At 37.5% G+C, this 18394-nt stretch overlaps 1 protein-coding gene across 6 annotated transcripts in view; it reads left to right on the forward strand.

Moving 5' to 3' along the window:
• The window catches only part of pard3aa (par-3 family cell polarity regulator alpha, a), a 971084-nt gene that overhangs the window by 466011 nt on the left and 486679 nt on the right, over positions 1 to 18394 (forward strand). For all 6 annotated transcript variants that reach the window (XM_028804116.2, XM_028804120.2, XM_051929054.1 and 3 more), the window contains one exon: positions 5636 to 6024. In XM_028804116.2, coding sequence (XP_028659949.1) covers positions 5636 to 6024 — 389 coding nt within the window. The remainder of the gene's footprint in view (positions 1 to 5635; positions 6025 to 18394) is intronic.

The following is an 18394-nucleotide window of genomic DNA, read 5'->3' on the forward strand; positions in this document are numbered from 1 at the left end:
GGACCATGATCTCAGATTTGGAGGTACTGCATGTAATCCTAACTCCATCACACTCAGTCATTTCAGTACATGCCACAGATCTCATTGCAATACAGTAAGGCCAAGAGGACAAAGTGTTGCAATTGAATTTTATTGTTCATTGATCATGTGTCCTGTCTTTAGTACAAAAATGAATCCCATAAGGCTTTGTTTCATGTTTATGATGTGCAATGATCATTTCAGATGTGTATGTTTAAAAGAATCTTAGCAAGAACTGCACATCTTGCACACGACTAGATAACTGAAATATGGATTATGTTACAGTTCAAGTAAAGTTAAAGTTTTTCTGATCATATGCCGCTGTACAGAATTAGTAAATATGAGCTTATACTTTATCATAAACTTTTTCTCTCCATTCTCCATTAAAACATGAGATTAAATTTTTCTCTCAGCCACTATTACAAACTACATCAATTAAGTAACATATTCCAAAACAAAAAAACATTTTTTTTGGTGGAGTATTCCTTTACGTTACTGGTGCATTTTCTCCCCAGCATTACCCTATTCAATATTTTCTTTGTTGTTTTAAATCTTTGCTTTATCCTGCATGTAATTTTATATGACCACATTATATCTAATTAAAACACAGGTAGAGGCCTTTGATGTATTAATAGATCGAAACATTTTGTGCCTACTCTGCTGTTTTGCCTATTCTTCATCTCTTACTCCATAGTTTGTAGATTTTTGCATCTATTTAATTATAATTTTGTGTACCTATCTGTTTATATTTTAATTGCACATCTGTTCATATTTTATATATTTTACAATTTTTTCATTTACTCCCACTCATCTTTACTTGCACTCTTGTGTATGGTATAACACACGTTATTTATATTGGGGTGTCCAGCTGACTTTGTTAAAGTCCTAGCCCCTGCTGAGTTTCACTCAGATTCTTAATTGATAGGTTAATTACTGACATCTGTATTTGTAAATAATTATATAATTAAATGTTTCTATATGTGTATATTTTTGTAAATTAGTCTACTCTTGACTTCAGTTTGTCTTGCCTTGATCTGTGTGTTTTGTCACATAAAGACAGTCAATTTTACTGCACAGTGCTGTAGTTAGTCTCTTCAGAGTGCTTGCAAAGAGAGTGCCCTAGTATTTCTCCTTAAGTAGTTCTTTGCAAAGCAGTTGATTTTTTTAATAAACAGCCACATGTGTGCCTGAAGATTGATCCAGTTTAGGATGAGTTGCTATAGCATTGTTTACACCTTGCTCTTCTCCCTGTGAATTGGCTTTCATTTCATATTTATGAAGGCAGCAGTCTTTAATCGGGCCATCAGAAGAGACTAAATACAGCTCTGTGGGTGAGCATTCATGAAAGCAGCACTCACTTTCAGTGAAATTCTTTGAAATGGGAAAGTGACAATTATTTTTGCATTCTATGAACATAGCAGTAAAAGAAACGATTCTATCCTTTCTCTTAACTCACCTTATATGGCAGCTTCTGAAAGAGTCAAAACATACCTCAGCTTTTCTGTAGGCAAGCCATAAACCAACACCAGATGAGATATCTCAGGACAAATGTAGATGAATGCAGTTTTACACTCAGTTTTATGTGGAATTTACTTGGAATTTACAATTGACCTAATTAACACATTTTCTGGTTGTAAGAGGAAACCAATGTGCAGAATAGGGAAATGGTACATGGAGGCAGGGTTAGTGCATTTGCTGTACTGGAAGATTGTTTCTTCAAAAATATATCGAATTAAATTTCTGAAGTATTGTGAATATCCATGCAGTTAGTTTGTGAGCCGTGGACTGAAGCCCCTATCACACAACACTATATTTGAAGATATTTTCAGCTTCATTTACATAATCTTTGTGAGTCTGGGGCAGAAGTGGCACATGCCTGTCATGTAGTTTTTATATTCCAGGGTCTGTGACTTACCACAGCAAAGTCAATCTTGTCTTATAAGGATGGGCTACGGTGTGTATAAAATACATCAACCAGTGAGAGTAAGTCAGAAGTACAGTGCATACAATGCAGTGAAAAAAAACATGTGTTTCATGTTGTGTCTCCTGTTTGACATAGCACAACACAATTGAGACAGGAAAAGTACAAGCTGACCCTGCGGCTGAACTCGCCAAACCAGAAAGATGTTCATATAGCTACAAAGTACTGTCAGGTACTATGGAAATTGGCTGTCAAAATGCAGAACGTTTGCAATAATTTGGAAATTGGAAACTGTGTTGGGAAGTCATGAAACAATTGTGTAATCCATAATTCCCTCAGATTCATAGTCCTGTAATCTGACATCCTCAATGCAAGAAGATCCATCAACCACAGTTGTTAAATTTGACATGCTCTCTGGCTGAAAGTTGTGCAGTGTGCCACAAGCCTAATGTTATAAGGAGAAATGGAATTTTAGTAGAAGTTCTGCCATATCTAAAGTAACCCTTTCTGGCTTCAAGAACTGCAAATGTGTGAATTGTTTTTTCAAGTATAATATTCCATATATTCCATACAATGTTTTCTTCATTTCTTCATTCATCATACATACCATACTGTATATGCTGTACATTTAATAATGCTCACATGTAAAGGATTAGATGAACAAATTGGAACAATTACTTATACATAGTATTAAGGGAATGACCATATCCTTGGACAGGGGTCTTTCAAAATTGTAAATCCTCTTCCACACAGACCATAAGGCACACAGGGAATAATATATTTAACTTGCTTTTACTGTTGACATTTACTTCAAAATAACAACTGAAGAAAGTCTAATGGAAAAGTAGGATAATAGTTCAATAGGACATTAAGTAACCTTATTGTATTGCTTCACTTTTTGCAAATGGAATGTTTGGAACTCTGAAACGTACTCTTTTAATTGACAAGCTAATCTAGACCATATAAAATAACTTTATAAGACAAATATTTCCTTTTGTACATCAATGTGTGAAAGTGTGTATGTGTATATATACAGTAATGTGCAAAAGTTTTAGGCAGGTGTGAAAAAATGCTGTAAACAAAGAATGCTTTCAGAAATATAAATAATGATTGTTTATTGTTATCAGTTTACAAAATGCAAAGTGTGCGAACAAAAGAAAAAATCTAAATCAATATTTGGTGTTACTACCTTTTGCCTTCAAACCAGCATCAATTCTTATAGGTACACTTGCACAAAGTCAGGGATTTTGTAGGATTCTAGTCAGGTGTATGATCAACCAATTATACCAAACAGGTGCTAATGATCATCAATGTCACACGTAGGTTGAAACACAGTCATAAACTGAAACAGAAACAGCTGTGCAGGAGGCTTAAAACTGGTTGAGGAACAGCCAAGCTCTGCTACCAAGGTGAGGTTGCGGAAGACAGTTTCATGTCATGGCAAGATTGAGCACAGCAACAAGACACAAGGTAGTTATACTGCATCAGCAAGGTCTCTCCCAGACAAAGATTTTAAAGCAGACTAGGGTTTCAAGATGTGTTGTTTAAGCTCTTTTGAAGAAGCACAAAGAAACGGGCAATGTTGAGGATCGTAGACGCAGTGGTCGGCCAAGGAAACTTAGTGCAGCAGATGAAAGACACATCAAGCTTATTACCCTTCGAAATCGGAAGATGTCCAGCAGTGCCATCAGCTCAGAACTGGCACAAACCAGTGGGACCCAGGTACACCCATCTACTGTCTGGAGAAGTCTGGCCAGAAGTGGCCTTCATGGAAGAGTTGCAGCCAAAAAGCCATACCTCCAACGTGGAAACAAGGCCAAGCGACTCAAGTATGCACAAAAACATAGGAACTGGGGTGCAGAAAAATGGCAGCAGGTGCTCTGGACAGATGAGTCAAAAATTGAAATGTTTGGTTGTAGCAAAAGGCAGTTTGTTCGTCGAAGGGCTGGAGAGCGGTACAATAATGAGTGTCTGCAGGCAACAGTGAAGCATGGTGGAGGTTCCTTGAACGTTTGGGGCTGCATTTCTCTTTTTTCTTTTTTTTTTCTCTTCATCCAGCATTTTATGCCCTTCTGTAGTATGAGAGGATTCTAGAGTAGTATCTTGTGGGGAGTTGCCTTTGCCGCCTTTCAAGGAATACACACTTTAATAGAATAGTGAGCAGCACCATGAGCAGAGCAAAAGAAAAGGCTTGTGAGTTTGTTTCAGATAAACTTTTTTCATTGGTGGAAATCCATTTAATGATGGAAATGCTATTAAACATTTCTCATTCATTTGATTTTTTTTATTTGATTATGTTTTTAAGATATTCAATGAGACTGTCAACGCCCAAAACACATTCTAAGTACCCTCTTTTCATATATCTGATGTACTGTTCTAGCTTAGTTTTTTATGTCTCTGTGCTTGGCCTCTGAGCACATCTTAATTAGAATGGTTATTTTCCATTGCTGCCCTAATCTTGTTTGGTTCTGTTTTGCATGGGTTAATGTTTTTAGGCAGTTCATCTAAGTAAATTAAATGAGCCGTGGTTTTTCTAATTTATTATTCAATCAAAACTTGGTTGTGTGTGATTGCTATAGCAATATTGTACTGTTCATTACCTCACATAGTATTTTTTTATTGGGATTTGTGTATTGTCCTGGAGACTAGTTTGAATTTAGATGTTACAGTTCATAACAAATATGTATGGTAATTGTTTAATTTTGCTTCTTTTGTTCTCTTAGAAACAGAGGGTAACCAGATATTTGTAATTTAATTGTCAAATTACTTTTGTCCATTCAACTTTTCTCTTTACATTTTTTGGTTAAATCAAACTTGGGCTACAGGCGAATAGTTTTAAACAAAGTTGTGTAACATATAACAGTTAAAAGTAAACAGCTGACTTATGCCAAACAGACAGAAGTGCCTAACTAGAAGAAACTTTGCTTGTCTGAAGACATTTTAACCTTGATAATCCATACTGCATCATCACTCAGATTGTGTCTGTTTGCTGGATTAATTTTGTTCCAGGACTATCATACTTTGTTCATCAGAAATGCTACCTGATGTGTAAGAGTTCTAATTTAATTTTTTCAGGTATTGATTCTCTGTGTATCTCTGCTAATGATTATTTCATTTGCTTCACATTATCTTTCACCTCTCAGAATTAAACTCTTGTGTTTTTTCTCTTGCTTTCAGCAGTGCTTATTGTAACACCGGTCAACATTTGTGATGTTTTGTTATCTCTTTCATTCTGTCATCATGTTTTTGTAGTTGTTTATTTTTTTATTTATTTTTTACTACCCCATTTGTTCATTTTTTGCCCATCATTATAGTCTGCTCCATGATCAATAAGAGGATTTTCACAGCCTAATTATTTTTTCATAAGAGTCTAGACACTTAGCTCAAATTAGGCATATGTTTATTAAAACTTAAATATATCCAACTGATACTAGAAAATTATAAAATGAAAATTATATTTATGTCCTTGATAGTTTATTTCAAAATGTGTCTTTTTTGGCAGGCTTTTTTCTTTTTTTTGGTCAAAATTCACAGTTGTAATTAGCAAGCTGATCAGCACTTACTAACTCGTCAATATTTGTACACATTGAGGGAACACATTTCAGGGTCAGTTCTTGGCACTCACTTTTCAGCAGCAATTATAATCGTAATGTCTTCTGCTTGCCAGTCTTCATTTTGATTTCTTATTTCTTCCAGAGCTCAGCATTTATTTCGCCAGGCAATGCGAACACCCATCATTTGGTTTCATGTGGTTCCAGCTGCAAAAAAGGAAAAATATGAAGTCCTTTCCCAAAGTGAGAAGAACATACCATCTTATCATGGTCGCTTCAGTCCAGACTCTCAGGAAAGTGAAAGAGGCAGTGCAGGTAGTGGCTTAGACCACACACCACAAAAGATATCCCGGCCTGGGAGTCAGCAGGATCAAACCGATTCCTATTCTCATCATCCCCACAACAGCAGCCCTTCTGGAAAACCCCCGCCAGGCATGCCACCATCACCACATAGAGTGATTGGCTCCACAGCAGCAGATCGAGGGTACAATCTGAAGAGGATTGGCAGAAAGCTCAACATTCAGCTGAAAAAAGGTAAATTAGTTATTCAGGATGCCTTGCAATGTTTTTCCCATGGCCATTTTTAATGGCCACTTCACTGTGCTTATCCTCATGAGGTTCTCAGTGGGGAAAAAGCAGATCTGGATAGGGGAATTCCCATATGCAAGCTTAACATGTGTGCTATAGTCAGTGACGTTTGTGACAGAGTAAGATAAAAATTTGATTCAGGTAGTTCAAGAAAATGACCCAGTAGCTGTACTTATTATTACTGTAAGTCTGAATTGTATCAGAATTGTTATCTGTGTCACAAATGCTAATAATAATTACATACCTTTGATACATAGTTAAAAACTTCCAACTATCATGATCATTGATTGAAATTAACGTGAAATATAAACAGTAGTAGGGATTTTAAGACACAAAAACATCAAACTGAATCAGTGGCCAAAACACAAAAGATTTGAAATCTGAAAATATATGTGAAGAGTAAAACAGAACATGAGTTCAAAAACGATGGCTAGGTCAAAGCCCCAGTTAATCTCCCATTGATATTTGTAGTTTTTGAAACTGATTTTTTAAGTGGAGGCTTCCCTCTTTTTAGGCAACATTTGTAAACCTTTAATACAAGGCTCGATCTTAAATAGCCGAGGTGCCTTTAAATGTTAGAAAACTCACAGTTCACATGTATAGCAGCACATAACACTACAGTCTCCGGCACACAGTTTTGGCAGTTATGATGTCAACAAATAAATGAAAAACAAAAATAGCATACATTACTAATTATTTCTTGACTCCTGAATTCGGGCAATAGCCATGCATGTGCTTTGCAGTGGAGAAATAAAAGGATTTGTACAGTATTCAACTATAGGATTGTGTCAGAGTGATAGGCCTAAGCAGGTATCCACAGTAGGAATTGAAGATGAATGTCACCTGCCATAAAGAATCACAATTGTTAGTCCCTTTTATTTATATACAGTGCATCCGGAAAGTATTCACAGTGCATCACTTTTTCCACATTTTGTTATGTTACAGCCTTATTCCAAAATGGATTAAATTCATTTTTTTCCTCAGAATTCTACACACAACACCCCATAATGACAACGTGAAAAAAGTTTACTTGAGGTTTTTGCAAATTTATTCAAAATAAAAAAACTGAGAAATCCCATGTACATAAGTATTCACAGCCTTTGCTCAATATTTTGTTGATGCACCTTTGGCAGCAATTACAGCCTCAAGTCTTTTTGAGTATGATGCCACAAGCTTGGCACACCTATCCTTGGCCAGTTTCGCCCATTCCTCTTTGCAGCACCTCTCAAGCTCCATCAGGTTGGATGGGAAGCGTCAGTGTACAGCCATTTTAAGATCTCTCCAGAGATGTTCAATGGGATTCAAGTCTGGGCTCTGGCTGGGCCACTCAAGGACATTCACAGAGTTGTCCTGAAGCCACTCCTTTGATATCTTGGCTGTGTGCTTAGGGTCGTTGTCCTGCTGAAAGATGAACCGCCGCCCCAGTCTGAGGTCAAGAGCGCTCTGGAGCAGGTTTTCATCCAGGATGTCTCTGTACATTGCTGCAGTCATCTTTCCCTTTATCCTGACTAGTCTCCCAGTTCCTACCGCTGAAAAACATCCCCACAGCGTGATGCTGCCACCACCATGCTTCACTGTAGGGATGGTATTGGCCTGGTGATTAGCGGTGCCTGGTTTCCTCCAAACGTGACACCTGGCATTCACACCAAAGAGTTCAATCTTTGTCTCATCAGACCAGAGAATTTTCTTTCTTATGGTCTGAGAGTCCTTCAGGTGCCTTTTGGCAAATTCCAGGCGGGCTGCCATGTGCCTTTTAATAAGGAGTGGCTTCCGTCTGGCCACTCTTCCATACAGGCCTGATTGGTAGATTGCTGCAGAGATGGTTGTCCTTCTGGAAGGTTCTCCTCTCTCCACAGAGGATCTCTGAAGCTCTGACAGAGTGACCATCAGGTTCTTGGTCACCTCCCTGACAAAGGCCATTCTCCCCTGACCGCTCAGTTTAGATGGCCGGCCAGCTCTAGGAAGAGTTCTGGTGGTTTCGAACTTCTTCCACTTACGGATTATGGAGGCCACTGTGCTCATTGGGACCTTTAAAGCTGCAGAAATTTTTCTGTAACCTTCCACAGATTTGTGCCTCAAGACAATCCTGTCTCGGAGGTCTACAGACAATTCCTTTGACTTCATTCTTGGTTTGTGCTCTGACATGAACTGTCAACTGTGGGACCTTATATAGACAGGTGTGCGCCTTTCTAAATCATGTCCAATCAACTGAATTTACCACAGGTGGACTCCAATTAAGATGCAGAAACATCTCAAGGATGATCAGGGGAAACAGGATGCACCTGAGCTCAATTTTGAGCTTCATGGCAAAGGCTGTGAATACTTATGTACATGTGCTTTCTCAATTTTTTTATTTTTAATAAATTTGCAAAAACCTCAAGTAAACTTTTTTCACGTTGTCATTATAGGGTGTAGTGTGTAGAATTTCGAGGAAAAAACTGAATTTAATCCATTTTGGAATAAGGTTGTAACATAACAAAATGTGGAAAAAGTGATGCGCTGTGAATACTTTCCGGATGCACTGTACATCAAAGCAGAAATTGGTTAATAACAATACCCTTTTCTTGAGACATAGTTGTTCAGTGAATTATTTTAGTAAGAATGGCACAGAATAGGATTCTTATTACTATAATGTAAAATAGTTAGTTCTATTATGCATATGTAACAATTCCCATGAAAATAACATTTTGTTTTAATTGTACATCCGCATTCCCATATGCGGGCGGCTGAACCGCAAAGTGGCTAGCGTGCAGCGCCAGGACAGTGGTTGGCAAGCAAAGTGAGCAGGAGGCAAAGCCCCTAGTTTTTTTATATTTTCATCAATTAATTAGCTCACCTGTTATTAACAAGTGGTCTTTTTAATGCAAGTTTCAGGTGGCCTTGATTTTGGAGAATGTAAGCTATTCTCTCCCACGCTTATGCCTAGGGATCAAGAAGTTTATTGGCTTGTATCTAGATAACATTTCAGCAGTTCAGAGTTAATCAAACTAGGAAATTAATGCTTTTGAAGTTTTCATTTATTAATTTTCCAAATGAGCTGCTCCAAAGCTAATTGTTAGGTGTCAGAGCCATTGTTAAAAGGCAAGAACTAAAATTGCATAGCACATCAGGCTAACACAGGGCAGAGTCAGGCACAAAAAAACCCCAAATATTCTCAAAAACAGGTTGGTGTAAGTCAAAAACCAACTTAATAAATGGCTTTGAGGTGGCAGAGAAGCCTAGAAAACCTGAATGAAGTCTTTCTGGATGCAGAGAGCTTCCAAACTTCTGGGCTAGGAACACACGATGCATAGACTGCTACCCAGTGACATTCAGCACTGCACCAAGTTGTCCAGCATATCTCAAATAAAACTTATAAATATAGTAATGACTACGACAAGTATCCTCATTTTGCATATGCTAAATTTTGTGAATTTTTTTACTCAAGGATGCAATGTGGGTAGCACTGCTGCCTCATATGCCCAGCTTCATGGGCATGCATGCAATGCCTTCACATTGTCTGTATGAATTTTCTGCATACTTCCCATGTCTCTGATGATTTTCTTTCCATATACCCAAATGTGTGCAGGTTAGATTGACTGGCTTTGCGTGAGTGGGCACTTCTACTGTATTTCCTGGTTCCCTGTTCAGGTACTGTTTCCTGACTTTTGCTCAGTGCTGCCAGAGTAAGGTGTAGATCCTCATGACCTTGATTTGGATAAAATGACTTTAACAGTATATGTGTTATGCTTAAAATTGAATCACTTGTTTTAACAATTTGTGAAATGTAATTGACTTACTGTATGTTTTATTTAATATACAGTAGTTGAGAAATGCAACCAGAATTGATTGCTTGATAATGAAAACTTGACAAAGTAGAGCGGTCACTGGTATCCCTGGATAGCTGTCATTGACTACATATTTCTTTCAAGACCTGCTAGTCTACCCCTGGTTGACCCAGTATGGTGATGCTGTCACTCATTCAGATCTGCTCCAACTGATTATTAAATGTGATTCATGAATGGATATACTAATAGAGTAGTATTTTTACCTTCTTTATTTTGAGGGCTTACCTGCATTTCAAACAAGTGTTCAGTGGTGTTCACTTGAGTTATAAAGTTCTAACAAGTGCTGACATTTAAATAAGGCTCATAGTGTGACTGTGCTAAGATTACTTTAGTCTAATGTGAGCAACATACTGCTACCTCTTTAAAGACACTGCCCATTAAATGTGTGTACTGTGGTTCTGTGAAAGAGTCATTTGAACTCTCTTATTTTGAGAAAATGTAATGTAATGTGTCATACTTCAAGCTGAATCAGTATTATCACTGTGATGATGGAACTCATCACATTTGAAACACTATTTTGGTCATATTAGCAAAATTATAGCAAATAAAAACAATTATACATGTATAAACGAAAGACCTGCGTGTGTGTGTGTGTGTGTATGGAGCTGTCCGCTCTGCTCACGCTCAACCACAGCCACTAGATGGAGCATGCATACACTTTTACATTATTTGGTGCTTGCATGCGCCTCACTTCTCACTAAACCCAAACAGACAAACTCATCTTTGTCGTACATGCACGTTGTATGTTCAGACAATGAGCTACAATACTTTTCCCTGTGACAGGTTCCAGCCTGTCCCACTGAATTTGTGCTACAGCTATACTCGACTACATGTCCGTCTCAGACAAGATATGAACTGTCCTGGCCCACTTAGCTGACGCCTCTGCAAGTTCACCAGTACAGTAATCCCTCCTCCATCGCGGGGGTTGCGTTCCAGAGCCACCCGCGAAATAGGAAAATCTGTGAAGTAGAAACCATATGTTTATATGGTTATTTTTATATTGTCATGCTTGGGTCACAGATTTGCGCAGAAACACAGGAGGTTGTAGAGAGACAGGAACGTTATTCAAACACTGCAAACAAACATTTGTCTCTTTTTCAAAAGTTTAAACTGTGCTGCATGACAAGACAGAGATGACAGTTCTGTCTCACAATTAAAAGAATGCAAACATATCTTCCTCTTCAAAGGAGTGCGCGTCAGGAGCAGAGTCTGTTTGAAAGACAGAGGAAAGCAAACAAATCAATAGGGCTGTTTGGCTTTTAAGTATGCGAAGCACCGCCGGTACAAAGCTGTTGAAGGCGGCAGCTCACACCCCCTCCGTCAGGAGCAGAGAGAGAGAGAGAGAGAGAGCCAGAGAAAAACAAACAGTCAAAAATCAATACGTGCCCTTCGAGCTTTTAAGTATGTGAAGCACCGTGCAGCATGTCGCTTCAGGAAGCAGCTGCACAGAAGATAGCAACGTGAAGATAATCTTTCAGCATTTTTAGACGAGCGTCCGTATCGTCTAGGTGTGCGAACAGCCCCCCTGCTCACACCCCCTACGTCAGGATCAGAGAAAGTCAGCGCAAGAGAGAGAGAAAAGTATGTTGGGTAGCTTCTCAGCCATCTGCCAATAGCGTCTCTTGTATGAAATCAACTGGGCAAACAAACTGAGGAAGCATGTACCAGAAATTAAAAGACCCTTTGTCCTCAGATATCCGCGAACCAGCAAAAAATCTGTGATATATATTTAAATATGCTTACATATAAAATCCGCGATAGAGTGAAGCCGCGAAAGGCGAAGCGCGATATAGCGAGGAATCAATGTATAGTAAAACTGGTAGGGAGTCTCGGGTTTTTTTTTGACCTGAAGACCACACACAACTATTTGGTCATATACAACTATATATGAGTCAATGTAGTCAATCAGTAAAAATTGGTCTGCACTTAATTTAGTAAATATAATCATCAGTATGTTTTGCTGCCCTATGAAATCTTGTGTAGGGTAAGAACCAACTGCAGGTGTGGCTCCTTTATGGGTGTAGGGCACACTCAATCTAGCAAGTCTCTTCAGAGTCTTGAGTTAACATACCATCCTTAGACTTTGGATGTGGGAAGAATTGATTGTAGCAGGTAAAACTCTATGTGGACTCGAGGACAATGTGTCAATTCCTAGCAAATCAGTGATTTGACCAGTGATCAAATTCAGGTCTACAGAGCTGTCAAATCAGAAGCATTTTAAAAATGGATGCTTCAAAGCACTGGAGATGTAAATTGACCTTGATTCAGTCTTTAGAATAATAATGTTTGAGTACAGACTTAGAAACGCTGTGAGATTTGCTTTCATTCTGTTAAAAGTGAATATTCTCAATTGCTTGTCAGACTAAAATGACTTTATGTGCTCCTGTTATGCCTTTATTAGCATGGCTAATAAATATGTGGTGCTGCCAAAGCAGTTAAATTTTATCAACATTAAACAAGGTTAGATCATTCTGATAGCAAAATTATAAATGATTAACAAGTGCATTTTATTATGAAAATGATACACAAAATTAAATTAAAACTACAGAAAAATGTGAATCATATGCAAAGTGGTTAGTTACATTGGTTTGGAGTTGAGGCAAAAAAAAATTGGCATTAGTAGAAATCTCAAGCATGCATACTCATAATGTCTTAATCTTTCACATGTAAACCACTAGTGCCCAGGTATATTTGGTGTTAAGCTTCATTAGATGTGTGTTTTCTAAGAAAATCAATTTTCCACATTCTGACAACATAAAGAAGCTCCAATCTCATAGGCACCTCACCACTTCCTGTGCAAATAAATCTCACATTAATTTTTGTTCTGACTGTTGACTCATTTCCACTTGACCCTATTTATTTCCACTGAAAGTCAGTTTTTGATTGTTGTGTTTTAATTTTTGTTTTAAATAATTCACTTATTTATTTGTTTTTTCAGGAAATGCTGGGTGACATTTCAAATTGTCTGTTATTTATCAGTCTGTATGCAGCTTTCTCATTGAATTTGGCTGACAAGTTTCTGAGGTTAGACCTCAGTTCTTGAAATCTTTTGAACTGTTCACTCTGATGATCACTTGTTTAGTAACTAAGCAGTAAATGAGATATGATGACAGTAATGCATGTTAATTTGAGGTTTTGTGCAGGGAACAGTATACATTTCCAAGGCAATAGCAATTATTATTAAGATGTCCATGTTAGTCTAATTGGCTCCTCCAAATTGTCCTGGTATAAGTATGTGCAAGTGTTGGGTGTGTGTGTCTAAGTGTAACCTGTGATAGACTGGTATCCATAATGTTTTTTTTCCCTTCTTGCTCCCATATTGCTGGGATTGGCACTGGTGAGTCTTAACATATTAGAAAAATTGGTGAATTTATGCATACACATCTGAGGGTTGCGCAGTACATCGTAAAGTACTGAAAACCCAATTTTTAAACTGGTATGGTACCAGCATCTCATTTATTTCAATATTGGGACTAGCAGTTTACTATACAGATTATATTGCCTCGCCAATGGGAAACCCATACCCCTACATATTTATATATATTCTATCTATTATAAAACGAAATCCTGTCCTGGAAAGCAAAAAAGCAAGTCTACGATACGTGATCTTCTCGTAAAACATTTTAAAGACCCGCAAGACCAAAGACACGCCCTACTTACAATCTACATGCGAGACCACAGACACGCCCTACTTACAATCTATCAAATAGGACAATAGGCAGCAAAACATTCAGTCTTGTGAAGGATTTGAACACACACAGATCCAGGGCTCTCAGCGCATATAAAGCATATAAGGCACATTATAAATTAAATGTCGATATCTAAGCAAAGAAGAAAGCAGCGCGGAGAAAAGAGACTCAAATGCGTTGGACAGAAAAAAGAGCAAAAAAGAATAATCGAGGTGCAAATTCAGAAAATAAGGAAAGTAATTGTCAGCCTGGAACAAGTGGAATTGAAAAAAAAAGCATGTCCAATCCGGCTCAGAATTAAAAGACAATGAATAAAAGAAAGTAGAACTTCATAAAGACGTTTACAAACGTTGATGCTAAACACATGCAGAGCAGGTTAGAGACTATGAAACCAGTGAAATTAGAAAGGCTCAAAAAAAAAAAAAAACAAAAAAAAAAACCGGCACTATACACATGTGGAGAAAGATATGAAAGTAGGAAAATTAGAAAATATGAAAAAGAAAGTAAAGATCGCAGTAGCGCAAACAAACAAACTGCCTCATTTAACTATGCACCAGTCTAACTTTGGTTTTGCACAATAATTACTACACTATTGCACCTTAACACTTAATTCTACAGTACTTTATTCACATAATTGTACTTATTTATTATGTTCTTCTATACTGTTACCTTTCAATCTATGACTTTTTGTTAATCTAACTGATATTCTTCTAACTTTGCACAGTTTTTGATAAGCGGATCAGGATGCATTTCACTGCGTGTTGTCCTATATAACTATGCATGTGACAAATAAAGAATCTTGAGAATTTCAAAAACGGAGTTTACCGCACATACATTTATTGGTTACTTTGTTCATGTATATATTGTGACGGTTTGAGGTCGTCTCGACCCCTTGAACCCTCTGACCACTCTTCAGACAACAGGTAAAAGTCCAATAATTATTTATTTGGACAATATTAAAGTGCACAAAGCACCTACACTCCACAATACTCATATAATAAATCAGTAATCAAATAAACAATCAATACAATCCTCCACTCCCAGACGCGTTGCCACCCTTCCACCCAGCTCAGCTCAACGCTCTGGTGTTTCACTGTCCATTTTATAGTCCTTGACCCGAAAGTGTTTCATCCTCTCTGTCCATGTGACCTGGAACACTTCCGGGTCAGATAAAAATCCTTCTTTTCTTCACCCAGGAAGCACATCGTTCCCTTTGTCCACGTGACTCTGACATACTTCCTGGGCGTAAGGCAAATAGTCTCTGTGCCTCCCTGCAGCGTCCTCTAGCGGGCCCCAAGGTATCCAACAGGGCTGGGAATAAAAACTACATTGTCCAGTATTTCCTGCTGGCATTTGGGGCACCTCCATGCTGCAGGAAGGGCTCCACCTGGAGGCCTGGGGGTATTGCCCGGGATGAAAGGCCGGCCACATATCACAATATATTTATCTGTCTGTTTATTTAAAAAGCAAAATTTACCCCAGGAGTCAAAAATGTTCTTTCTAGCCCTTGTACAAAAACAAAAGCTAGGGTATCACCTTGGTAACCCCATGTACTTTTGGAGCTGTGAGAGGAAAATAGCACAACTTTACAAACAGGAGTCCAATGCAGAACTCTACTTACTTTTTTACTTTGTAAAAAAAAAATTATTAACTGCCGATGATGTCGATCGTTTTGTCTGTGCTGAAATTCCAAACAGAGAAACCTGTCCTGCCCTCATTAAAAAGATTCAGCATATTGGGACTCGCAAGATTACAAATATTGTTTTTACAGAAGTTCTGAAATAAAAGTGAAACTAAAGAATAGCAACAATTCAAAGAAAAAAAAAAATCTTAAAAGTGTGTATCCGGAAAACCAAACACGGGGGTTGGCGAGCGAAGCGAGCAGGGGGCAAAGCCCCCTAGTATTTAAATATATATTTATATTTATATTTATATATAATCCTGAATATTCTAAGGGTGACTAAGCCTCAACAAACTGTTCCCCAATCAAACCTACTCCTCTAAATTGATTTGCTGTGGAGTATTGTGTAACAGGGAGCCACGATTTGCTTTGGTGTCATTTTGGTACAGGTATTAAGGTCTGGACGCTTTTATAACTGCCAAAGTCAATGTTTTAGTACTGATCCAATATTAACACCCATGCTTATTCACTTTAGTGTCTCCAGTTTAAGGCTTACTGTCAGAAATGTATCACTTGCCTGCCTCAGCAGAGATTAACTTTACCTTTTAACTTTTGGACCTGGAATTTCAAGCTGTTGTCTTTTTTCACCTTTTTAGACTCTGAATATCACTTGTTCTAATCCAAATCATTTCTTAGGCCAATATTTTGTTAGTGTAATGAGATGTCCTGTCTTCTTAATCCTGACTAATAGCTCCTCATTCTGGGTTGATAGCAGTTTAATACATTAGGAGATGTCCACCTGTAGTGTCTTAACTATCACTGTCCTACTGAAGCATGCTCTTTTAGCTTGTCTGCCAAACAACTTGATTATTTATCCATAGTTTAAAATGTGGTATTCTGGTCAGAGAATGTAAATATTTACATTCTTTAAATTTGTACTTGCATATCAATAATTAAATTTTTTCATGAAAAATTGTGCACCCAAGGATTATCAAAAATGGTCTCATGGCAGATTCTCATTGTGTCATTAAACATAACCACTGGCTTTAAAACATAATAACTGGATATAACTAAACTATGGCATGCAGTGGGCTGGCGCCCTGCCTGGGGTTTGTTTCCTGCCTTGTGCCCTGTGTTGGCTGGGATTGTCTCCAGCAGACCCCCGTGACCCTGTAGTTCGGATATAGCGGGTTGGATAATGGATGGATGGATGGATAAACTATGGCATAATTATTAGCAGGTAGATGCATATGACATTTTTGATTGGTCCTGTGTTGTATAACAGGCATAATGTGTGGTTAAATGCCATTTTACATATAGCGTACTTATTTTGCACCATCTTTATTTGAGGTCATTGATTGTGTTTGGTGTATCTGACCTAAAGGCCCCTTGACTCATTGTTACTGTTCTCCTCATTCACAGTGATGGATATAAAAGCTCATGGTGCTGTGTGTCCTAGGCAACCTGTGGCGATAATGCCATTCTGTTTTTTTTCTACTCTTCTGACAAAAAAAGGTCATTTTTGTTTTTCGTGTTTTTTACATTTATTTCTCTGTACTGCTTTTCAGTTTTCAGTTTGATTTTTGGAGCAACATCAGAGACTGGTTAACACATGAAAGCAAAACTTATACTAAGAAGCCTAGATATACATTTTTTTTAACAAACTTTAATAGCACTTAGATTTGATTTCCTTTGTTGGCACAACTTCACCTTGAGCTTCACCTTGTTCATTCATCACAATCTACTGCTTCTTTCAGCGTGTATTAAGTATGGCAGGGCTTACTTGTGTGGGATTTTAAAAAGAATGTTACTACAACTGTTTTTTTTTATAATTTAATTGACATGAAATATTTACAGTGGATTTTATAATTGATGGTAATTGTTTTCTTCATTTATGTGTGGGTTTTTCTCTGTGTACTCTTATCTAGTGCTCCTCCTACATCCCATCTTAGATTAATTGGTATCTCTGAATTGGCTCTGAGTGGGTGTGTACATGCCAGTGGACTGCAGCTCTGTGTGAGGTTTGTGCCCAATCTGCTGGGATTGGCACTAGCTTCCTGAAAGCAGGAGATGAGTAAGCAGACTGAAAATAAATGAATGAATGTACAGTAATCATTTGTCTTGTCTTTTTCTCAAAATAAAGTTCAATATTTAATTTTATTTAAATCCATTTAATGAAAATGTTTAATGCTAGTAATAAATCTTTTACTTTTTGTGCCTGTGCTTAATTCTTGTGTTTTCAGAATTGCATTAAATTAGTAAGACATATACTTGTATGAACAAGTACTTACATACACCATATACTTTGTAGCATCTCCATTTTTAATATGGTATGCAGTTGCACAGTATATTTCCTTGTAAATAAATGTACTATGTAATTCAGTAAAATAAATATATAAATAGATAGATAGTTAGGTAAATGGAGAGATAAATAAATCTCAGACCTGGTTGACTTCTCTGTAATCACGTATTCTCTGGCACACATTGTGTCCATGGCAACTGCATCCCAGTGCTTTCCGTATAACCACGACCTGTCTTCATGGTCCATAGCTTATCTTTAGAAATGACAATCTGTGTTCTGAGCTTTGCTGTGTTGCTGCTCTTGTCAGAAGCTTTTGGCACACTTTTTATGCAGCTTTACTGTTTGGCTCGGAAATGTTTTTTGTTAATAATTATCTATGTGAATAAGTATATGTACTGCTGCTGTAATCATATCTAGGCCACACTTTATTAAAATAAATAAACATATGAGCATGTGTAAAGTAAATTGTAAACCCTGATTCATAAATAATTAGCAAAATTAAACTGAATTATATAATTAAGCATGTTTTCAAACATGGTGGTTAAGAGGAAAGGCTTTAGGGAAAGCGTTCTTTTTAATCCGTTCTTTTGCTTTTTATTTTATTGTCTGTTTCTCATACATCTGGTATTTGTTATGTAGAAGTGCTTTTGTCAGAGAGAGTGCAAGAAAAAGTAATGCTGTCTTGAAGTTTCTGTTGCTGTCATTACTCTCCACTTGTCTATAAATCTCAAGGTAATTAATTCATGATCTTGGGATTGAATGTCCTCTACATTGAGAGAATGACTGAGCTTTTGTCCCAATTTTAGAAACACAATCTTTTATATTGGAATAGCAGGGTATTTTTTAAGGGTCTAAGTTGACTTTCCATTACTTTAGT

This window comes from Erpetoichthys calabaricus, chromosome 6 (genome assembly GCF_900747795.2).
Source record: "Erpetoichthys calabaricus chromosome 6, fErpCal1.3, whole genome shotgun sequence".
NCBI classification, from domain to species: Eukaryota; Metazoa; Chordata; class Cladistia; order Polypteriformes; family Polypteridae; genus Erpetoichthys; species Erpetoichthys calabaricus.